The 26,173-nt window shown below is 37.2% G+C and overlaps 1 protein-coding gene across 8 annotated transcripts in view; it reads left to right on the plus strand.

Annotated features, from left to right (window-relative positions):
- LOC121879029 (CTD small phosphatase-like protein 2-A) overlaps positions 1–10,555 on the plus strand; it is a 53,071-nt gene extending 42,516 nt beyond the window's left edge. For 7 of the 8 annotated variants that reach the window (XM_042385507.1, XM_042385508.1, XM_042385504.1 and 4 more), the window contains exons 2-10: positions 2,408–2,693; positions 3,226–3,440; positions 3,927–4,023; positions 4,427–4,772; positions 5,897–5,976; positions 6,654–6,827; positions 7,024–7,253; positions 8,470–8,596; positions 9,115–10,555. In XM_042385507.1, coding sequence (XP_042241441.1) covers positions 2,427–2,693; positions 3,226–3,440; positions 3,927–4,023; positions 4,427–4,772; positions 5,897–5,976; positions 6,654–6,827; positions 7,024–7,253; positions 8,470–8,596; positions 9,115–9,273 — 1,695 coding nt within the window. In that variant the 5' untranslated portion in view covers positions 2,408–2,426 and the 3' untranslated portion in view covers positions 9,274–10,555. The remainder of the gene's footprint in view (positions 1–2,407; positions 2,694–3,225; positions 3,441–3,926; positions 4,024–4,426; positions 4,773–5,896; positions 5,977–6,653; positions 6,828–7,023; positions 7,254–8,469; positions 8,597–9,114) is intronic. The other variant, XM_042385505.1, reaches the window with a different exon arrangement.
- Positions 10,556–26,173: the final 15,618 nt, after the last annotated feature.

Genomic DNA, 26,173 nt, shown 5'->3' on the forward strand with positions numbered 1-26,173 from the left:
TGTATATTATTTTTAAGATGCCTCATGCGTATGATATATAGATATACAGTACTGTACAGTAGTGTACTGTACTCTACCATGGTTATAATATATGATACAGTATATAATAATGTATGATAGTGTTGTGGATTTCTATCATCCAGAGGAAAGGTATTTGAATGTTGCCATGAGTTAGAGCTGCTGGATTATGCAACAAACTATTCTTTATTCCACATGTCTGTACAGTACAGTATAATGGACGTTGGGGGCTACTATAGCATTTACAGTAGTCTACAAAGATATAAGGCAGTGGTGTCAAACTGAAAACCTTTTGAGGGCCAATTCTTATTTTAGTTACCCTCTTCAGGGCCAACACAAGTGCTATGTCACATATTTGCAGGATTGAAGTTTACAGCTTCACACATTGCCTTACCTGGCTTACCAGGAATACCTCATATGAGTTTGTCTGATCTTAAGTTTGTAAAATTAATTTTACTTAATAAACATGATTAAAGCTAATAATAGGATAGCAAAAGGCATTATTTTGGGTCTACAAGTTATTATAGAATTCCATTAGTGTTATTACTAGCATTAACAATATAAATTCAATTACAGGTATTGCCACAATGATGTAAAGGTCATTTCGGAATTTACCGACTCGTTCATATCTGCATTTTTCCTTCATATCTTATTTCCATCATAATTTCACGGGCTGATAAATGTTACCGTCATCCCGTGGGCCACACCTGACCCTCCCAAGGGCCACATTTGGCTCTCGGGCCATGAGTTTGACACCCCTGATACAGTATAAGGTACCGGTATCTAGTCAAAGCAACCTTACCTTACCTAAATATCTTGTAGACCACAGGCTATAGTAGCACTGAAGGTTGTTTGTTGTGTGCCACATTATACAGCTTTAGAAGATCACAGTACAGTATACTGTACTGTACTGTATACATGAAAAGTCAAAGATGTATTGATGGATTATGAAGGGGGAAAATATTTGTTAGAAGTGTGACAGTAGAGTGCATTTTTTACTTATATTATCACAAAGGTGTTACCGTACAATACAACATTTTTGGGAGCCTATTAATTTTTTTTATTACCTTATCATTTCTGCCACTTGTCAGCTTACTAGCTGTTGGGGCAGTTGGTTTGTTCTTTATTACGTTCATCATTGTCAAGTGTTATTACAGTACAGGAGGAAACTAGTGTACCTTAAGAAAACCTGCCAGTTTTGGTAGTGACACACTTGATAACACCCTTCTCACATGACTGGAGCCGGGGATCAAACCCAGGATATAGTAGTAAGAAGCACATGCATTACCACTGTACTGTACCACCAACACCCCAGTTAGTATTTTTTTTGTGGTAATTTATATACAAGTATAATTATATATTACTTTTTAAGAATATAATTTCAGTTGCTTATGAAACTTGATTGTGTAGAATCATGATGGTTTATATTCTTGGTCTTCTTTTTTATGTACAGTATAGTCTGTATTTACGCGGTCAATTGAACCCGCGAAGGTCCGCGTAAAACGAGAAACGCTTAAACGAAATAACAGAACATATGGGATTAATTGAAATAGAGACTGGGCAGACCCCCAAACTACACTTTTTCTGACACAATACTTACGTTGTAGTAAAAATAACATCTTAATTTTATGATGGTATGCACACACAATTAATATTTAAGAGAAATATATATATAATATTAGGTTTTTTAACACTTACGTTAGTAGATAAAAATGGCTGGGCACAAGGGGATGGGGGGTTGGTTCCGAGGCAGAGGGCAGATTATTGGCCCTCACCTGTATCACTTGCAACAATTGTATCACTATCCACCACAGAGGCTTGCAGGGCCTCTTTGTCAAACCCCTCAAAGTCCATATCCTCACTATCACTGACTTGGGCCAGCTGTGGTGGGTGGCGGGTGAAGAACTCGGTAATGTTTTGATGACTGGGCGACCTTGTGCGCAACCTGCCTGCGCCGCTTCCCGCGTAAATGATGAAATTTACCGCGTATTTAAAACATTTCATTCTGGCAAGGCACCGCGTAAATGACCAAACGCGTAAACAAAATCCTCGTAAATCCAGACTGTACTGTACTGTACTTGGTATATATATAATTATTTTTTGGGGTGTGGGGGATTAGGGTGATGCCCGAGTGGTACTATATAGAGGTATTCACAGTAATATAATTAGGATATAAAGGCGCTTTAAAACACATGGTGATCGCCAGGCACAGATGACCTGATAATGTCAGCATCACCCGTGTTGATATCTTGTCCATCCATGAATCAACCTTATGATTTGTTAGACCTTGATGCAGTACTCAGGTTATATTTACTGTAAGGTTTCCCAGGCATAAAGTGTTATCATGAATAATTGGTCTGATGCATATTATTTCTTATGTTGATGACAGGCATGCGGTAGTGTTGAGGATGAACCTGCGTTACCGTGTGAGTCGTGGCCAAAGCAGCAGCCCTGTTAGCAGCAGTAGCAGCAACAGCGGTGGTGGTGGCGGCGGCGGGGGAGGCAGCAACAGCACCAGGACCCACCACCGCCGCACACCTCTCTCCCCCGCTCCTCCACGTCCGCTCTCTCCCACGCAACTGCTCAAGTCTCCAGTGAGAGCTCCAAGAGCTCATAGGGCTGTCAAGAGATCTGGTGATGCCTTTGAGGTGAGATGCACAAGAAGCAGTGACAGGGTAGGTCTTGGATATCATCTTCATTATCATGCCATTTTATGGCCATTTTCCTTACTTATCTAGGTTAGCCATGATTACCTGATAACAGCTCTCTATGCTGCACCATCTCTTGCAGCCTCTCGCATCAGGTTCTTATCTTTGAGGTCATTTCTCACAACCTCTCACCATGTCATTCTTGGCCTACCCCGATCTCTCCTTCCCTCCACATTCAAACTCATGTATTTCTTGACCTGGATGGTCTCCTCCAGTCTCTCCATTATGCCTGAATCTTCTCAATTTACCTCTACATAGAGACTCACCATTACTGTAGTACTCTTAATACCAAGTTGCCTTCTTAACTCTTGAACAGGGTTTCGTCACTTTACACGACCATCTCACCATTTTAATTCTACCTAACTCAAGCCTATGTATGTCTGCCTCTGTTACCTTCTCATGTTACTACTACAGGTATTAATTCTGTTGTAATAATATTTTGGTATAGAGAGTGATGAATACTTTACACATTTGATGAGTTATCAACATTCTTCAACAGGAACAGAATGAAAACTTGTTGGTGTCCCCAGCACAGTACAACAGTGTGGTGAACGTGTCCGTCCCACACCACCATACTCCTCCTCTTTTACGTGCTCGACGTTACACCAACAAGTTCTCCAAGTGCAAATCTAGCCCTCCAACACCTGTTATTGACTCTGAAAACAACATTATTGCGACAAAATTGCTCAAACCGCGTCCTCTCAGAGTTAGCAAGTGAGTGATCAGTTCTCTTTCTTCTGTGGAATTAATTAATTTTAAGCAGTTATAAATATGCTTTCAGTACTGCTGAGTGTGGAACTATACTTAGGGAGGCATTTGAAGTTTCTGCTTGAAGTGATCAAAGATGTTTATTTAATGTAGGTGAATGACTGAGATTTTATTTTCGAATTTTCTGTGGATTCTGGATCAGATAATTTTAACAAAGGAAGATAGGGTTCCCCACAGAGGGAGATTGAGTAAAAAGTAAAGGATGACACCTCAATATTGGAACACAGTTGTTAGGGTTGTTAGCCAAAGTTATATATACAGTACTGTTATGTTTCATTGTTGAAAGACTTGAGACTTTCTAAAATAATCCTTTCTTCCAGAAGATAAGAACATTATTGTTAAGGAAGTCATTTATGACCTAGAAATCATCATGATTTAATTTTGTTGTGCTGGAAGTGTCTAGAGGAAGCTTACTTTATTGTTACATTTAAGGCGGCAAAACGAATCCCCACCAAGCTACAAGCGTCACACACCACGGAAGCCTCACAGTCGACGTCATCGCATTACACATCCAAGTGAAACATCAAAAGTAAGTTATATCTTTATATAGATGGTAAAGTAATATACTGTAAGTGCAGGATAGATAATACAAGTACTGTACAGGTATATTCCTCCTGAGTTGGCCAATTTTTACCATTTTGTACATTTTGGTATGATTGACTTCAGTATTTTTAAGAAAATTATTAACCAGCTTTTAGATACAGAAATGCCTGTACAGTATGTTAAATACCCTGTAATACAATAATGCACAAATATATGAAATGAATATTGTCATGAAACAATAATGAATTTGACTTATTGTGTAATGTTAGGATGGTTGTATATTTGCTCAAGTTTTTGTCTTCCTTTGATGTACAGTAGAATGTGAATCTGCTTTAGTTTCACGAGAAAATTGTGAGTTTTACATTTTTTTTCTTGTTATTAAATATAAGATGCTGAAAGAAGTACAAGAGATGAAGACTTCTGCCATGGACACGTCCCTCTTTTCCCCTGTGTATTCAGTGGATGCCACTTCTCCGCCTCTCTCATCATCCCTCGTGGGTCCCACCGTGGGAAGAGATTTCACCAGGGGACTCGTTGATGAAGATTACCCAGTTGAGAGAGGGCAGGAGGAACTGGAAGAGGTTGAGGATGATGAGGAAGATCACGAGGGTAGCATCCAGGGAAGAATGTGCCAGGAAAACACTTCAAACGGCCCAGATCTGACACAACTTTCTTCTCGCATTCAACTTGATATTCCTCACATCTTGGATCCACCTACACCTAATTCTCCACAAGGTGGGCTGCACTGTACGGCTTGATTTACTCGCTGGTAGCCATGGAGTATCTTTTATGCGTGATATACTGTACAGTACAGGTTATTAGGCTTTTGTGCATTTTCAGTAAACTTTGAAGCTCCTGGGCTACCAGCTAGTGAATCACCCTATACAGTAGTATTAATGAATGGCTATTATTTTTGTTTTAATTATTATTGGTACGAAGATATTGTTCTCCATCTGTGTTCCTCTACTGGCATTGTCTCCCACATACTGAGTACAGTATCTTTATTCGTGTAGTCTTTCACAGATACATATACAGTGCTGTACAGTATATCATTTGATGAACATCCACTGTTTTTTAAATGATCTGTCCAACAACAACATTTCAAATATATATATATTTTATTAAGATTTTATGTTAATTAACCTCTCACATAACTGAAGAAATATTATCAACTCTGTGCAGCAAAAAAATGGTGTGGAAATTATTTGATAGAGTACTGTATAGAACTTTCTCATATTTTTTAAAGGTTTCAACTTGTATCTTCAAGATCATTATTCCATAAATTGCACTGATTTACTTTATTATGTATAAGTATTTTCTCTAATATATTGTTTTTTTTAAGTGACTCAGTTTGCTACTGATGATAGATGATGTATAATTTGCTTCACTTTTGATTAATGAAAACAACTGGGGTGGTAGTGAGTTAGAATATATTATGTCCTTCAGTGAATTTTTTTGTTTTGATTGTTTGTTGGGACTTCACAAACCAAATAAATTTTGTTTTACTCATCACTATCATTATTACCACCATTGCTTTATGACCATTTCCTACACTTGCATTAGTTAGCTTTGACTACCTGATGGCATGGTGTCCCAGTTGCTGTCTAGCACAGTATAAGCAAGTTACTACTGGATGCCCTTCCTGGAGACTGGGCATTATATGTTGGACAAATTGTACTTTTACTCATACTTCACTCAGGTTTTCCCACTGTATCATTTTGCTCAACAATAATAATACCCTGTCAATTGCATGTACAGATGCTACACACAAAGTCAGTAACTCATTTCTTGTTATTCATGCAGTTAACATCACTTACTCTGATCCTTCAGTTGTGACTTAAAAACTGTTTACCCTACAGTGCTGGAATCTGAGGAAGCGGAAATGATGATTGCCCAGGTCTCCCAATGTGCAGCCCAGGAGAATAAGGAAAATTATGAGGTTAGTATTTGTCTATGATTTATTTTGGTAATTATTGACGACTGACTCGCGGCCGATTTTTCATAGAAAACGCCGCAATTTCACTGTGTTTTGTAGTGGACATTCGTAGTATGTGCAGATGTGTTAAAAGTGGTTATTTCTAAATTAAACCTAACCTAACCTTAGTTGATATGAAAAACAAGTAGCAGAAGCATTGTTAGAAGACCTCACCAACCTAACCAATGTAATTCTATTTGTAGAGTAATTGTTTCCATCTCCAGCTCAGCAGTGTTTAGTTTGAAAACAAATCCTGTCTGAGATGCAGTTTCACCAACATCGTTGACCATTAATGGGTTAGACATGAAAGTGGCTGCTGGTAGAACAGCATTAAAGTTCACGAACTGTTTCTGAAAGTTATTCAAAATCTTGTTAAGTGATCTGAGACATCCACAATTTAAGTTTGCATATAAAAGGCTGACTAAACATCTATTTTGCCACTCATTTAGGTACCTTAACATGGATAATAGGATTATATCATGGGTTTTTCAATATTTTCCCCAGGAGCCCTTGTGGACTTACATAAAATGGCTATGTACTACAGGTTGGGAATCACTGCTGGGCCAACACAGTCGTATGTAAGGCCTCATATAACAGTGAACTTATCAAATTAGTTTACAACATGACATTAATACTCATAGGCTGGAGGGACATACGAGAGTTCATGTGACGAAGGTTATGATGAATGGGAAGCCTTTGATCCATACTTCTTCATCAAGCACCTTCCACCACTCACTCCTGAGATGAGGGCAAGAAATCCAGCTCTACCCCTTAAGACTCGCAGTTCACCGGAATTCACCCTGGTCTTAGATTTGGTAAGAAGACATTTTCTGGTTTGCAAAAGTTTGAAAGGTGATATTGAGAGTAACCACAGCTTACAAAGTGTTTTTTCTCAAGGCTTTCAGTATGATAGGTTAGCACAGAAGATCGGCAGTGGTATAAGTGAAGGCAGGATTAAGGTTGTGGATTGGATGCGAGATGTATTGAATTAGTTTCTTTAACCTACTTCAGGATGAGACACTGGTGCACTGTAGTCTTCAGGAGTTGGAAGATGCCACGCTCAGTTTCCCAGTGGTATTTCAGGATGTCAACTACCAGGTGTTCGTGCGCACCAGGCCATACTTTCGAGAATTTTTGGAACACGTTTCCCATCTGTACGAAGTGATCTTATTCACCGCCAGTAAGAAGGTTTATGCGGACAAATTAATGAACCTCCTTGACCCCCAGCGCAAGTGGATCAAGTTAGTATACGTTTTATTTCAGTAGCCCAAGCATTCATCCTTTTTATATGCCTGGTTTTCCATCATCATTATCATCATCAATGTTTTACAGCCAATTTTCACACTTAGTTTGTATGTGCTTTCCATGTTTCTTATAAATGGTTTTAACTGTAGTGTATTGTAAAGATTTTAATAATTATAATGCATTATTTACACCATTGGCTTACAGTACACGGGGTTAAACTTGAAATTTATAGCATTTTATTTACCCGATGACTTATTTTTTGCTTTCATTTACTGCATTTTGTCATTCTATTTCTTCTTTTGTCTTAAATTAAGTAAGTTTAGATGTATGTAAGGACTTGGGCTATGAGTTTAGATGTATATAAGGACTTAGGTTATGATATAGTGGGATTTTAAACATTGTTCTGTAAGAACAATATGCACATAGCCTGTGTTCCGACCTACGTACAAATTCGACTTACAAACGTTCTCAGGAATGGAACCCGTTCGTAACCCGGGGACCCCCTGTACACAGAGAATTATATTTAAAATTTAGCTGCTGTGGTGTGAAAATGAGCTTTTCAGATGTGAAGGTGTACACTCACTGGAAAAGAGTTCTGTAACTAGTGACAACAATAGTGAAATTAAAAGAAAAAATCTCATTTATTTTGAATACTGTGTTGGGTTAGTACGGTTGGAGTATGGGCAACACTGAATATATCAGGTGTGTGTGAGACATTTATTTGGACCAGTTATGAAAATTTAAGATTTTCAATTTGCATTTCAACATGACTCGCCCAGTTTTTGAGGATTTAAATTCACTGTAAACCAAAGACGAATGAAAATGGATTAAGATTGGAAAATTTGCCGGTATAAAAATACATGCATTGTCAATTCTGTCCCCTCTCATACTTATGGATGGATATATTACTTAGCATGATTCTGTGTTGTGGGTATAGCATCTACTGTATAATATAGAGTATCATAAGTGTCATAAGTGAACAAATGCACACAGGGGAGAAAAATTTCCCCCCTTTCTGTAATAAGTTTCCTTTTCAAAGGTATTTGTTTTTCATGATATCAGCTGTTATGAGTTTCTTTATTAAGGTATCAACTATAATGAGTTTCTATATCAACGTATAGTATATATCAATTGTAATTAGTTTTTGCCCTCAAGGAAAATCAGTTTGTTTTTTCAAGTATCAACTACTGTATAATGAGCTTCTTCTTCAAGGTATCGACTGTTCCGTGAGCACTGTGTGTGTGTGCAGGGCAATTATGTGAAGGACCTTACCATACTTGGCAGAGACCTTTCCAAGACCATAATTGTGGATAATTCTCCCCAAGCTTTTGGTTACCAGGTAAGCTAATGAAAATGGTCTTTGTTAATTTGAAAATGATCATTCTTATGAAGATAACAAAGTTATACAGACAAACAAGATAATTTTGCTGTTCACGAGTCACAATAATTCATTAGAGCGGGAATCAGGCACCAAACTTAAATATTGTGGTGCAGAAAGATCCTGATTAATTTGATGATCAATGTTGTGGGACAGAAGGCGCTCATCTATTTACAATTGCCGCAGTTTAACACCTTGTGTATGGGTTCCTCTCAGATCTGAATAAAATCCCCTTCCAGTAGCCAAATAAATATTCAAAGTGGCATCCCTGTAGTGAAGGGTATAAGAGTTATTTTTTCTAGAACTAGAGAGATTAATGTTATTATTCTTGAGAGATTACCGTTAATGTTATTATTCTAGAGAGATTACCTTTAATGATATTGTTTTTGAGAGATTTATTTTTAATGTTATTGTTCCTGTTGCAGTCATTACTGTTATCTACAGTGAGTGGGAGTATTTATGAAACTTTTTTTCACCAGATCAACAATGGGATCCCTATTGAGAGCTGGTTTGTTGATAAAGAAGATCGAGAGCTGGAGAAGCTTGTACCATTCCTAGAGTCGCTTGTAGATAAAGATGACGTGCGACCCTTCATCCGTGAGAAGTACAAACTGGAGACTTATTTGCCACCAGATTAGACTCCTGAGAACTCTTGGGGTGGAGAATATTCTTCGAGGTGACAGGAGCAACAGTAACTAGAAGAAAAATTAAGTGTTCTGTTATAAACACTCTTTTATCTTTCAGTAAAATATTCTATCAATCTGTCTGGTACACTTTGCATTAAGCTCAGGTGATAAGAACTGGTGCCTGATCTTGATATACTACAGTGTTGACACAAGTGAGGAGACACAGTACCATAATTAACTAATATAGTGTATATGTTTGAACCAATAAGACCCCCAGACTATGGTGTTAGAACTAGATGTAGAAAATATAAACTTTCAGAAGGGCTGCATTGAGCTTGGAAGTGATACATTATTTGTTTGGCAGGAAATGATGATGGGAGAAGAATGAATGTTTTGGCTTGAAAAGCACTGGAATATATAAGGTGATAAGTATTGAGTTATAAACAATCTCGCAAGTAAGACAGTACTGTGTATGATCAACAGAAATATATGATGCTTTGATAAACCTGATCCACGGATGTGAAAAGTTGGCAGCATCCAGTGTAAAAAGTTACACTGCTCCTGTTGGACGATATGCATCTTGCTGCTCTCAAAGATGAGATGTAGTGTTGGATGTTCTCCACACAAGAGATGTCAGGATAAATGTGTAAATCAAGTGAATGCATGTCCGAGATTAAGTAGCTTGCATTGAATCTGTCACCTGGATTAAGGAAGAGAAGAGTGTATATTTTTAATGTCTTCTTTTAAGGTATTAAAATTATAACCCACAGACATCATTTTACCTGTTGCACTTTTTTCTCTTTCCGGCTGTAAAGAAACGAATTAATGTTGGTCTAGATTATAGGAAAGAAGTAGGTCTTATTTTTTTTATTGTAATGAATGGTTGGAAATGACCTACAACTTTTTGCAATGTAATTGCTATATCTTTTATGCATTTTACTGAAGGATTAATATACAATGTACTGTACATAGTCAGCCAGGGAAGCCTCAGAATTATTTTTTTAATACGATGATCATATTTCGTCATTGGTTAATCGAACAGTGGAAGCAGTATAAAATCAAGAGGTATGAGACATTTACAGCAAAGTCTTTGTAAGGGTTTTGTTCTTTAATTATATTCACGAACACCTAATCCACATAGCAAACTATGGCATTCAGCTTGCATGAGATATGTGGTTATGAGATGGATAAGAAAATGAGTAGTCATGAAAATGGTTTGTCTAACTGTTTCTTAAGTACTGTACCATAACTGTACAGTAACCTTGTGCAGTTCCCACATGTAAGGTGAAAATGAGAAAAGAAGAAAGATGTAGTTATGGACTAAGAGGTATGTGTTATTTGGAGCATGAATGAAGATAACCAAAGTAACATAGATATTCACCCTGTGATCCTTATCTCACACCTACAAGAATTTGGCCAAAATCCCCATCAACAATATTCTTATTTTTCTCTATATAACTTGCATAATTTTTGTAATGTGTGAAAGTTTATAATATTTTAAAGTTACTTTAGCTTCAAACAAAATTCATAAACAAAAATGGAATGTAGATTTCATAAGCAGTTTAAGCATTAGCTGGGCTTCTCAGTATGCTTGTGTGAGAAGGCTAAAACCCAGTGGCAATTTTTTGTTTGAGGAGCTTGCCCAGTGCACTGTTTCAAAAGTTATCTGCACTAGGAGCAACCGGTGATATAAATGAATATCTTAAGTTGTTGGAGGAATACAAATCTATTTAAGGTTTTATCTGTATGTATTTGCTTATTGTTCTAAAGTGTACAAAGATGTTTACAAAGTATCTCATTTTGAGTTCATATTCTAGCTTTCACATTTTAGCATAAATTTTTATTTAAAAGTAATTTGCTTCTTGTAATTTTTTTATGTTATTTATGAAGCACAAATTAATTTTAAACTTTGTACAGTAGAGTGACACTGAGGAAGGTTCTGTCTTTGAAGCAGATTTCTTTATGTATTGTTGTATATAGTTAGGAAGAAACACAGGGAGTGATGGACACAACATTATCAGAGCCCATAAGGTGTAGCGAGCACCTTTATCTCCATTATAACTGGAACGCACCTCATTGTGGCGCTCATTTTATGAATTAAAGTACAGGTATAATATATTTGGATTGTTTCGTGTATGTTTTTACCATAAAATACAAAAATGAACAATTCATTGATTACTAAGAATGAATGTTTCATATTGTGTTGGCCAGTTTGGTGTATACGTTGGTCAAGACTTCCTTATTGTTATCATTATATCATGATTGTAACTTGCATTGGTACAAGTAATAGGTAAAAGTAATATATTTTGTCAAAATGGGAAACGGGAGCCTATTCTTTTGAAATAGGTAATTACAGTTTGAGTTTTGTTAATAATTCTTGGTAGTAAACCCTTGATAATTTGAAAAATATGGGGCTCTAACCATTCCGTGTAATCAAGGCACTTTTCCCCCAGTCTTTCGTCCCACGTCAATACCCAAAATAATCTACTGTAATCAGAAATCTTGCAAAAAATTAAAGATTACCATCAGTGCAAGAAAAGGATCAGGACAATTCAAGCTCTTGGTGCCATGTCAGAGGTGATTGGGGGCTCCCTACACTACAGTAAGCACTTACAGCACCAATTTTACCAGGAATGCCTGGTAGATGTTCACAGAACAAGAGAGAGGAGGACACCTTTTTAGTACCGAGTGGTTATTTTTCAACTCGTAATTTCGGGAAGACGTAATTTTCTTATTTTTTTATTTTCTTTATTTATTTTTGTCTTTAGTCTGTTACACATATACACAATCTTTCATACACAATGTGCAAGAAAAAACTAATTATTGACAAATCCACCGGCGAGTTTTCGAAGAAAATAAAGTTAAGAACGTCGCAATTTCACTGTGATTTGCAGTGGACACTGTCGTATGTTGGGCAAATGTGTTAAAATGGGGTTATTTATAAATTAAATCTGACCAAACCGTAGTTGATAAGAAACAAGTGGCTGAAGCATATTAGAAGATCACACCAACCTAACCAAAGAAACTTACTTAACCTTTTCCTAACCCCCCACACACCCCACCTCCACTGCAAATGAGAGAAGATCTTACAGGGTATATACAAAGGGTGACCTGATATTGCATCAGGTCAAGCCAGTAACGTGAGACCCACTAATCCCCTACCACACCTCCATCACAAGTGTTAAAACATAAAAAGTGATTACAGTTAATATTACAGTCAGGAGATTGGACAGTATACTCCTACTGTAGGCTCCAGTAGTAATATACATTATTTTGTTTATTTATAATATATTGTACGTGTACAGTGGTGTTTGCATAAATAATTACAGCTCTTGTGTCTGTCCGTGTGAGATGCATAGCTTAGACTCTCGGGAAAAACTTTCCCCCGTACAGTACTGGGTGAAAATTTTCACTGTCTTGGCTGTGACACAGCTCCATTCATGAGGAACCTTCATGCCCGTATCATATAATTTTTTAGCCGTTTAAAAATATTTATTTAAACAAACTTTTATATAAATTATTCAGGATTACTTTAGTAAAAAAATGGTGTTTCTAACTTAATTAGAACCTGATTTTATAGACTGCGGTATCAACATTTCTTACGTTTTCCATAAAAGAATCGAGTGACCATTCTTATATTGTTTCAAAATATCTTGTTTAAGGATATTTTATTGAAAAAGTCTGGTAGAAAATTTATTCCGGATTATTATGGTATCAAATTCATATTTCTAACAATTAGAACAGATGCTGTTGAATAAAAGTTAACAAAGTACAGTTTTTATCAAGGTAAAAAAAAAAGGTTATGGTGTAACGGGGAGTTGAGCGACCTTGAGGAGAAACTGACCACGTGGCACAAGTCAGTTTCCCCAACCCCCCCACTACATCTCATCTCGCTGCCTAACACTAATTCTTCTATGACAGTCATTCATGATACAATATTGTACAGTACATTATTTATTTGGTATTCATTAATTAGTAAAGATACCTGACAATATAATCTGTGTTTATTAATACCTGAACCCTTCGTATATAATACTGTATATATCTCGTAGGTAAAAATAACGTCATCAGGAATGCATCTCGATATACAAAATTAGAACAATGTTGCGAATATAGTTTTATACACTTTTTTGCTAGCCATAAATATATTTGCGACTTAGCTTTCGTCTTTATTCAAGACATCTTCAAGTCACGAGACCCACTAATCCTCCACCCTGACAATGGGTGATCTTTCTTTAAATGAGACCACTAATCTCCCACCAATCTCCACCTGACATTGATCAAGTCACGTCAGTAACATGAGACTCATTATTCCCCTACCACACCTCCATTGCATCATTTAATTTTTTTTAATAAAAGGATCAAGTTCCCCATCATTATTGCTGTATTATTGTGATTGAAGTGAGCTGTGTATGTTTCAAAATGTCTGGCAATCATTTTGGTCGCCATTTTTAAAGGCCAAGACGAAGGCTACACCTTCAGTCCCCAACTCTTCAGACTCCTCAAAGTCTGTGAGGGACTTGGGTTGATGTCTCCAATCCACATGAAGAGTCCCCTTAGACACAAAGGGGACATGATGACGACTAGACTTGTTCATAATGATGCGGTGAGTTGATGTTTAATTGACTTGTAGTACTGGTCCGCCACTGCTGACATCTATGAAGATTCAACATCGAATCAGATGTGCATATCAAGCCATTGACAGACTCTGTACCCGTGTCTTCAGCTGTAGGGAGCTAAAATTATCTACAAAGCTGCATGTGTATCTAACAGTGGTCCTCCCCACTCTGCTGTATAGCAGCAAGACATGGGTCACATACAGGAGGCACCTCAAGGCACTTGAAAAATTTCACCAACTTAGTCTACATTCCATCCTCCGAGTTCGCTGAGAAGACAAGAGAACAAATGCCAGTATTCTCGCTGACACCAATTGAAGGAGCAATGAGGCTACCATTATCCATGAACAACTACGTTGGACTGGCCATGTTACCTGCATGGACGACAGTAGACTGCCAAAGCAGCTACTTTGCCGTTACGTAATGATGGCGGCACAATGGAAAAGTTATAAGGACAGTCTTACAATAATCCTGAAAAGTGCTAAACTCATCCCCTCACCTGGGAGATATCACTCCGCACGAGAAGGTGACAATACTTTTGACTTAGCCTGACTGCATACTAAGGCAGAAAAGCGCCAATGCTTGAAAGATGCTGCCACCACCCCTTCTGCACTAGATGTAGCCCTCCACACGTGCAACATCTGTATACGACCCTGTCGATCCCGTATTGGCTTCTCGAGTCGCCTCAAAGCTCGCCAACGAAGGTGACATCCTTATTAACTCGTGTCATTGTATCATAACTGGATACTCGAGTCCGAGTGGCAGCAAGGTAGTAGTACTATTCTAGTCTTTTTTTGGGGGGGGGGGGGGATACATATGGATGTCTGACTGGCCAGGAACCTATCCCATTAAACCACAAGTTATAATGAACCTGATTTATGATATTTCAATTTGCGATTAGTATTTCAGAAACGTAACCCCATCGCAAATAGATGTTTACCTGTACTATGATATGGTGTAATTTTGCATTTTGTGTGGACATGAGAGAAGCCGCTCTGACCGAGCGGTTTGTAAAAAATGAGCGGAGGACAAAATCGAGCATGGATTGGGCTGCCTTACCGTTGTATCGCTGCGAAAGACGAAGTATTGCTGCTAGTGCAAGCCTAGGGGCCTAATTATCTACCAAATGAAGCATTTACCTAAGAAATGAACATCATATCTGAACTCAGCGAGGAAAATGCAATATAGTAAGAAAAGATCCATCAAAACAAATTAAGGTGCAAAGAGCCAGTTGTCAATATTAACCATACAATTGTTATAGATAAGGTCAAAAACATTTCATACGTGCACAGGAGTTACCACACTAAGCGGGGGTAGAGCCTCCCACACATCTTGCGTGGGTTATGCCATTCGAAGATTGTGTCATCATATCTTGGAATATTGTGAGTTATGTAAAAATTAATTGAAAAATAATTTACAGCGGAATATTTTACTGCCATTCCGAGTTATACTGAATTACGAGTTATCAAGGGTTTACTGTACACTGTTTAAGGAACATGATGAGTTAAAGGTGGAGCTTCATAACTTAATTAAATTTGTAGAGGGTTCATGTTGATGTGTTGTTGAAAAATGGAATACTATTAGAAAGGTATATATGATGAAACATTTCATGTGTTTTGTTATAATGATGTACCATAAATGTTTTTATATCTGCTACTGGAGGAGCACAAGTGACATATTGGCCTGTGGTTTATTTTGTAGAATTGAGAGTTTAAGAAGAATTATTTTTAAGTTTACATCTGTAGTTACTTTAAAATTCATGCCATGTTCATTTTTTACTTTTATTTTTACTTATTGTCAAAATGTTCTCATTCTTTCAATCAACTTTGCTTACAAGTTTTTTGCAGTTGACATGTATGTGTAAAATGCAAAACAATTATTTGAAATATATTTTAGGGTTTTGCTTTAAGTCATCTGAGACTGTTTATATATATATATATATATATATATATATATATATATATATATATATATATATATATATATATATATATATATATATATATATATATATATTCAGTTGAAGTGAGTCATTACATGCCTTACAAGGTAGATAGTAACTGAACTTCCCTAACATGTATATTGTGTTGGCTGCAAACTTATACTGTACTTGAGTTACCTTTTGTGGTTCCTTGTTTAATTCTGGTCAATTTTTAGTTGGTTGGTGTATATACAAGACTTCAAATAAGAAACAATATATTTTTATCCATGAGTGTCACCTAAGTAATAAATTGCATTTAAAATGTGGTGGCTAGTGTAAATTTTTTCTAAATATATTGAAATTTGATTAATTACAATACAGTATGTCATTTTAGTATAATTTTTACTTTTTGATGAATTTTATGTTCCTACAGTCAAAATATTTGCTGCATTTCATATTTTACCTCTACTTGTATTTCTTTTCCTCTAGGGCTCGTCTTACTCATTGCTAAATTTGAGTGAAAAAGAGGATATACACAACAGTTTTGTGAAAGTGGAAAATTTATTACTTTTCCAAAACATAATATTCATATCCAAAGTAGTAGAAGAGAAAAAAGTACAGCATGATTGTTTTGTGCTATTTTCTACTCTCCTGTAGGATTATTCATACTCATGGGTTTAAAATTCTATACAGGAAATAATTCATCTCTTACCAGCATATTATATAAAGAAAAATGGATTTTCATATAAAATTAATTTTTCCTATGTATGGAAATTTATGGGACACCCTGCATAATATATATATATATATATATATATATATATATATATATATATATATATATATATATATATATATATATATATATATATATATATATATATATATATATATATATATACATTGGTTTTTCACCTAACCATGTTGAGCTATGGTTTGTATCATTATCTATGTAAGACCTATGATACAAGTTGCTTGTCTTATTCAAATTAGTATGCTTTTTTATTAATTGAAGAATGCAGCTGTTTAAAATTTCAGGAGTCCCTTAAAATACAAAATAAATGTTGAAGATAATCAATTAACAGCATGTTCTACCAAATTACAATGGTAATGATGATAAGATTCTAGAAAAATAATGTAAAGTTGATATGAATAAAAGTTAATGATGCATGATTCATGGCAGAGGCAGGAAGACCTCAGTACAAACTCTTGCAATTTTGACATGATTTTGTGTATGAGTATGATCTATTTGTATGCTTATTGACAACTTTTATGCTACTTTAAAAATGGTCAATGAAATGAACTTTACTTTATTATTAAAAGATTGGGAGTATTTATAATGATTCACATATTTTTGTCAAAATTTTGATAGTACCCTGTAGTTTTGAAATTAAGCTGCACCATCATGTTGAGACACATGAACATACACCAAGTGTATTACAAGTGCATCTCTTTATACCGTCACTCTTGATGTGATGTGAAGAAAAGTACAAATGTTGGTAAAGACCAGAAATACATATGCCACTTGTGTATACTCAATGCTTTATAAGGATCCATTTGTTTTTAATTAAACAGTATTAAGGTGAGGTGACTCATTTCTGTGTGCTTTGTAGACTGAATTATAAATTTACTAAGAAGGGTAAAGGCATATGTAATTCTGTGTTATTATGCCATAATTTAGGATCATTTCCACATGACATAGAATAATAGTTTTAAGTACCTTGGGTCAGGCTAGTGGTTATGTTGTTTTCAACTAGTATCTGTAATGTAATGAACCCTCAACTTGTACATCGCTTAAAGGTAGGGAACTTTCACTTGGGCCCTTCTTCCCTGGTATTGGTCATACCTTAACATTTAACAGTTAATGGTTCTTATTTTTTATTCAAATGTTTGCTGGTAGCCAGGAGGCAATGATAAAATCAGTTGTTTGTTGAAAAGAAAACCAAAACATTGTTCAGTGCATCTCTTCATTCACTCCTCTCATCACTGGCTGTAGTTCCATCATACACCAGATTTTTAATTATAACCGCTTTCTTTACTGCATTATATTAATTTATCATCGAAAAATTTCTTCGAACCTCTTCATATTTTTTCAACTAAGGTCACCCGCAACATTTTCCTCTTTACCTCATCACTTGGCAGATTATTTCCCCATGTACAGTCGTGCACAAAAGTTCGCCCCTTTCCTCCAATGGTGAGATTGAGCCACAGGAATGCGTCTCCAAAATGACTTACCTTGGCTGTAGTCTGGCATGTTGTTTTATCTCATTTGGGATCCATACTGCTTCAGTTTGGGAGGGAGCGAACATTTTTATAGTGACTGTACTTTATTAAAATATGCTTTACTAATATATCTTCATTGCAATAATTAGTGTATCAGAGTAGCCACATCTGGTTAATTTAGTGTTGGACACCAGAAAAGCTCTTGTACATTAAACAAATGTTGATACAACTTTCATACAAGTAAACTACATGTAATGGTAACATAAGGCAATGTCCCAACAAATTCTGTCACATACAGTACCTTCATAGTTTAAATTTGATTCTCTTCGTATTTTCATTATGTAACAAATATATTTAATCATTTTCATACTAGTATGTAGGCATGAGGAATATTGTACCTATCATACTGAAGGATGATAATGTCTTCACATACTTATTTCTTGGTAGAACCAACTGGTGATTCCTTCTCATTGAATTGCCAGGCCAACAGAAAGAACTTTCAACATTTATGTGGAGAGAATGGATGAGACCAGTTGGGTCAAGAGTTGCATGAGCCTAAATATGGAGGGGGGGGGAGGGGTTGTAAGAAATGAGAATAGAGTTTAAGATCCTGACAAGTGATCATGCAGCATGAATAGCTGACATAAGGTAATCACAACTAACCCACTCAGGTGGAAAATTGCCATAAAATGCTGATGATAATTAATATTGTAGTGAGAAGTACTCGACATAAGATCTAGAGAAAGTCAGTTATCAGAATATTTGAGGTTTCGTGCACAAACATTTTTATACTGTGGGAGAGAACGTGATGCATTGAGCATTTAATTTTTTTTTTTTAATGCTGATTCTGTTCAGAAATACTTTGTATGATAAAGCTTCCATGTTTGTGAAAGCTACACAGGTTTTGGATATATAAGGTGCCCCCACCCAAAAAAAAAAAAAAAAAAAAAGAAATAATATATATATATACAGTCAACCCTCACTTTACGCAGTTAATTCAACCCACAGGGTACCACGGAAAGTGAGAAACGCGTAAAGTGAACAACATAACATATGGGATTAATTGAAATAGAGACCGGGCCGACCCCCAAACTCCACTTTTTGACGACACACAACTATGTTGTAGTAAAAATATTATCTTAACTTTATGATGGTATGCACACACAATTAATAATTAAGAGAAATATCAATAATATTAGGTTTTTTAACACTTACATTAGTAGAAAAGATGACTGGGCACACGGGGATGGGGGGGTTGGTTCCGAGGCAGAGGGCAGATTATTGGCCCTCACCTGTATCACTTGTATCAATTGTATCACTATCCACCACAGAGGCTTGCAGGGCCTCTTTGTCAAACCCCTCAAAGTCCATATCCTCATTATAATTATCACTATCACTGACTTGGGCCGGCTGTGGTGGGTGGCGGGTGAAGAACTCGGTAATGTTTTGATGACTGGGCGACCTTGTGCGCACCATGCTCGCGCCGCTTACACAACTTGGCGGAAGGTTTGGATCCAAAAATGGCTCGGCTCGCCAGCCGCTCTCCGCGTAAAGGGGTACACGCACCGCGTAATGTGAGCATTCCTGTTTCGGCAGGGTACCGCGTAAATGTGGAACCGCGTAAAGTGAGGGTTGACTGTGTATATATATATATATATATATATATATATATATATATATATATATATATATATATATATATATATATATATATATATATATATATATATATATATATATATATATATATATATATATATTGTAGTGTAGTGTACCAAGATTTAAAAGAGGCAATAATTCCCATAGTACAGTGCAGTACACAACTGATAGTACTCACTAATTGTATATCCTTATAATTTCAGTCTGTTGACAAGCTTCCAAAAGATTTTTATAATTCTACATTTAATACTTTTTCTAAATTGAGGGAAACAGTAAAGTACACCAGACTGAAAAAATATCATGAAATTAAAAGTTTTCATAGCAGTCGGCATGCTTTCCTGTACTGCCAAAGTTGGAGAGGAGTTAGTGTCAAAGGGTGTGGTCGTGTTATGGGTAAGCTTGAATATTTTTCAACCCCTGTAATTATGGTTTCTCCGAGATAAATGTGAGCCTGGTTGAAGTTGAAACAAAGTGTTTGTACATAGTCTCTATTTTCTTGTGTGTAAACACTTTTGGGTCTGCTACTTGTAGATTTCTTTTCAGTCAAATTAATTTATTGAATTTTCTGTATTAGTCTGTTCAACAAATTCTTTCTCGTTTCTTATCCTAGAAAATGAAAGAAACTGTAAAGTACATCAAACTAACAAGTATCATGAAATGAAAAATTTATATAGTAGTTGGCAACCTTTCTGTTACTGCCATAAAGAAACTTAGGAGTTTTGAAGTGTACAGTACTGTATATTGAGGAATTTATTGCATTATTAAATCTTTGCACAACATTTTGGGCCCCCAACTATAAATTAATTCGAGCTGCTACCAATTTATTGTATAACTTGCCGTATCTTTTTTTTTTATTATGATTTGAGCATACAGTATCACTCAACCTCCTAAAGTTGAATATGTTGTACAAGAAAACATCATAATATGTTTTATACTTTAATGGAGGGTAAGAAGGGTCTCCATGGCTACTTGGTATACTATGAATGTACCAAAAACATACCAATCTTTATACTGTAGTTGCTTGAGAAAAGATTGGGTTGAACAAGTCCAGATTATGAGTTGGTTTGTTCAACATTCATGATGACCAAGTGCATGTACAGTATTGATGGAAACAACTTTAAAGGTAATGAAATTCAAAACTTATTAAAATTCTGGCTATCAATCTAAACTTTCCCGGTACTTTCTCAAACAATTTGTTCCTTGCTTCAGTACTTTCAGTCAGAATGCATTGTGATAACACATGAAGTCACATCTCAAAATTAATTTCATTTACCACAAGCATATTGTGATGTCCCTGTGTTTCAAGAATGCTTCGTGTACATTTTCTAGATACAATAAATATCAATGATCATCTATGTTTTTATTCCATACTTATACAGGTATTTGAAGGTATTTAAAGTATAATTTTGTTTATCAAAATTAAATAATTCATCATGATCAATTGGTTGAAAGAGGTAGACAGAAAATATATATACAGTTGTACCCCACTTAACGCGGTCAATTGAACCCAGACGGTCCCGCGTTAAGTGAAATCCGCGTTAAGTGAACAACAGAACATATGGGATTAATTCCAATAGAACCCAGCCCGACCCCCAAACTCCACTTTTTGACGACACATAACTATGTTGTAGTAAAAATTCTATCTTAACTTTATGATGGTATGAAAAAACAAGTAATATAGAAGAGGTTAGGTTAGGAAAGATAAAGGTTAACATAGGAAAAATAAAGAATAGGTTAAAAAACGAAAAATTTTGTGGAACACTTACGGTAGTAGAAGAGATGGGTCGGCATACGGGGATGGAGGCTGGTTCCGAGGCAGAGGGCAGATTACTGGCCCTCAGGTGAATCACCATTACTAGGTGAATCAACATCACTGTCACTTACAGTTGTCAGGGCTTCCCTGACAAATCCCTCAAAGTCAACTTCACTTTCACTATCACTGGCTTGGGCTGGCTGTGGTGGGTTGCGGGCGAAGAACTCGGTTATGCTTTGCTGACGGCTGGTGTTGATGTTGTCGTGATACACCTTGATGTACGGCTCCATAGCCTGCACCAGTCGGGTATGGAAGACTTCATAGCGTTCATCGTCATTGTCGCGGGAAAGGACGGACTTAATTTTTTCTGTAAACTCTATGGCACACTTAATATCACTATGACTTAAACTAGGTTCTTCGGAGAATGACGCACCTTCTTCCTCCTCTTCACTGGCGTGTTCTTCTTCCAACATCCCGTCGGCAGTCACTTCAGGATCTTTGATCACCTCCAGGATGTCTTTGTTGGTGGTCTCGGAGAAGCCTTCAGCTGTAATATTGAGCGCAGTTTCTCTGGCAAGGTCCACTGCTACTGCAACAGTCTGAACCTCACCAGTCACAGGTTCACTCCTCCTCTCACCTGGTATGCCATGCAACACATGTCTCCATGCGTGACGAATCGTAGCAATAGTCAGCAGATCCCATGCCTCCACCAAGAAGTCTACAGCTTGTTTAACGTTAAACTTCTTCCAAAATTGTTTGACGAGAAGTTCTTGAGTCGCCGCCTCTTGTTCCTTGTCCTCGTCGCTTTTGCTCTCGCTGTCGGTGTCACCCAGCTTACGCAACTCATCCTTGGTGTTGGTAGAGTCGTTCAGGAGCTTGAACTTCTTTGCAGAGTACGCAGCTTTCACATTGCAGATCAACTCCTGGTCCATGGGCTGGATTAATGACGTAGTGTTGGGAGGAAGGAAGACCACTTTTACGTTGGGGTGACGATCCATAAGTAGGGGCGAGTGTCCAGGTGCGTTGTCAAGGAGCAACAAAATATTGAATGGAACATTCTGTTGCTCGCAGAATTTCTGCACGTCAGGAACAAAACAGTTGTCAAACCAGAAGAGGGACAGAGAAGAGGACATCCACGCCTTACGTGCGGTTAGCCAGTGGACATTAAGCTTGTTCATGTCCATATTCTTGTAGGCGTGCGGCTTGCGGGCTTTGTGAATCACCGATAACTTTGGTTTACAGGTACCGGAGGCATTGGTGGTAAACAGGACGGTGATGCGTTCCTTCTGCAACTTCCGACCCCTTACCTTGCTGGCAGACTGGACAACGAAGGTCTTGGAAGGTAACTTTTTCCAGAAAAGACCAGATTCGTCCATGTTAAACACCTGGTCGTCACTGTACTGTCCTTCCTCCATAATCTCACGTAAAAACGGAGGAAAATCTCTAGCCGCCACACGGTCAGCACTCGCTTCCTCACCACCAATGTTGATGTTGGTGATCTTGTTCCTCTTCTTAAACCTATGCAGCCAACCAGAGGAAGCATTGAAGGGTTTGGGCTCTGCAATTCCCAGTTTACGTGACACTGCTGCGTATAGCTCACGTGCGTACTCCTGCACTGAGCGCGTGTCCACCGCCATGTTGCGTCGCGCCTGACGCACCAAATAACTCACCAGCAAATTTTCCACTTTTGCCAGCACCCTGTTCTGGCAATACCTGATAGATGAAGCACCTGCAGACTTTGTGATTTTCATGTGCTCTTTGATCTTGGCTGCATCCTTCTTGATCGTACGAATCGTAGATTCGTTGACGCCATGCTGGCGCGCGAGATCAACTTGCCGTCTTCCTTTCTCCAAATCTTGAACAATTTGGTACTTCACCTCGTAGCTTAATGAACGTCGTGTCTTCTTTGGCTTAGTGCCGCTGGGTCCAGGTAAGGAAAGGTCTCTCTCTGGGGGCGATGGTGGTCCGGCGGAAGCCATTTTACGGAACAATGGATGCGCGTTAACACGGGGTGGCCTTGAGGGATGAAACTGCCGCGGCTAGGTCAAGCGTCGTCTCTCCTCCCTCCCTCCCTCCCCGGGGTGGTCACGTCATAATACTTTAAGCCAATTACAGCTAGCAGCAGAGGGGGGTAGGGATGCATGGCCAATCACAGTCCGATACGTCATATGACGTCAGTGATAACGCAACAAAGACACACTGCGCAACCTTACCGCGCGGCTTGCCCAAGCGGAGGGAGGAGGAGGGAGAGGCGAGGAGCACAGGCAGGCAGGCGGGCGGGTGGCGCGTGGGCAAAATCTAAAAATAGCATCTCGAGCCGGACACTCACCGCGTATATGTGGAAAAAATCCGTGTTAAGTGAAAGTTCAGCTCTGGCAAGGCACCGCGTATATGCGAAAACGCGCTAAGTGAAACCGCGTTAGGCGGGGTAATACTGTACAGTAGTACAGTGATAGTCCCATTAACAGGAATAATTGGTGCAGAGCTCTTCGGGGAATAAGAGATTTCGAGGTAATGAGACCCCTTTTTGTTTCAGTGCATGATGATTAAAAATCTGTTGGGTATTATTGTTATTTCGGTCATTCGGGTAATCAGAAGGGGGGGGGGGGTAGCCCCCCGGCTAGGTAAGAATATATATATATATATATATATATATATATATATATATATATATATATATATATATATATATATATATATATATATATATATATATATATATATATATATATATATATATATATATATAAAGAATGAAGGAAACTGCAGCAGGCCTATTGACCCATAATGGGCAGTCCCATTTACACCCAACTGTTTAGAACTTCCAAGAGATTAACTAGTTTGTCTCAGTATTGGAAATTTTATACAAGATAATCATAAAGGGAGCTGCTAAACTGAATTATATGTACTACTGTATGATTATTGATCTCTTTAAGATGAAACCTCACCAAGTAAGATAGACAAATATGTCTTTAATATTTTTAAATTAGTTATAAGTATTTAAACTTGTCTTGCCACAAGAAGCCAGACAACTCACATATCAAGTAATCACTTACCCTTGTGCTTCTTCCTTCAGTTAAGTCTTAAAACCAACTTCCATGGAGGTCCCCAAACATCCCAGTCCCAAAACGCAACCTTGATAAGCAGTGACTTGTGACGTGCCCAGTGACCGGCACCAACTTTGCCATTGTGCGTATATAACAAAATTTTATATGGTGCAGCAATGTTTAGCCACACGAGAATAAAGTATCAATATTTAACTCTACTGATATGTCTGGTCTCTTGTGTCCTGACTGGTGAGGCAACATCTGTGCCATGAACCACTATCACTGCCAGTAAACATTTCATGATTAATAATCTTGTGATAATCACATGGAGAGAGTATGGCTACATTCAAAATATTTTTCTGAATCCTAAAACATTTGTCAAGTGAGTGAATATCCAATTACAGTTATACAAGATTCAATTATATTATATAAAACCCATGATGCTGACTATGTTAACTTGTTAAGGTACAGATTCAATCTAGCATTTGATACAAAAGGTAGAAGATAATTATCTGATCTGGTGTTCAATAGTGGGAGTAAAACTATCCACAACCTGGAGACATTAACTACCAGGTATCTCTAGTTAGGGCTCCACCTTGGGTATCAATGTTTTCTTCTTGGGATAAACAATCACTTCTACCAGCAAAATCTTGTACTGTACCAATACATGACAAGCACTTGATGTTGAACTCGGGTAACAGGATCTACCACAGTATATCAGAGGTTTAAACTATACAAGTGAAATCTGAATCAACAAAACTGATTTATCATCCGGCAATGGAAGATGAATAATCAAAGCAAGCACTAAAATGGTCAAGCTGTGCATTTGTATGTTAATCACATACATAATCATGATAAGAGTTCATTTTAACCTTAAGAAGTTCAATTATTTAAAAGGTGAATGTCCAAATGGATAGTAATGTGATTATTTACTGGGACGATGCAGGTTGGTTCTCTGTGCCAATTGTTCTTGCAAGATTGAATAACAGTCAGGCCAAAAGAAGTGAACACAAAGATGGCATACACACACTAGCTGAAGACTATGTGGAGGCTGCACAATAAAACTGCTTAAGAGACAAATTTAAACAGCCAACAAAAGCTTCAGATCTTTCTCAACAAATGCCCCAAATCTTCCCTTGTACAGCAAAAATACATACTCTTTTTATTTTCCAATCAAGATATCATTTAATTATATTTTTTCATGAAATATTACTGGTGAGCGAGTAGCCATGGGAATGAACTGAGACTAGCAGCACAACACTTACCCGTGCATTCTGTTGACTGGAGCTGTCTGAGGTGAAGTTTAGATGCGCGGGAAACCCTAAAGATGCTCCGTCACCTTGCCAGCCAGCCAGGTCACCCAGCTGATAAGTCCAAAAATCCGGACTGCTTGGGGATTGGGTCGGTCCGGATTTTCTGGATTCTCAGGCAGTACTTCTAAAATTCAAATTTAAGGAAGAATATATATAAATATATATATATATATATATATATATATATATATATATATATATATATATATATATATATATATATATATATATATATATATATATATATATATATATATATATATATATATATATAAATATATTAAGCTCTCCAGCAACAGGTATACTATACTGGTGGGTTTTCAGAGGTTTGGATCACACAGGTCACTTAGTGATGCACCATAGATCACAAAAAAACTAAC

Source organism: Homarus americanus, unplaced genomic scaffold (assembly GCF_018991925.1).
Source record: "Homarus americanus isolate GMGI-L3 unplaced genomic scaffold, GMGI_Hamer_2.0 scaffold4060, whole genome shotgun sequence".
Lineage (NCBI taxonomy): Eukaryota > Metazoa > Arthropoda > Malacostraca > Decapoda > Nephropidae > Homarus > Homarus americanus.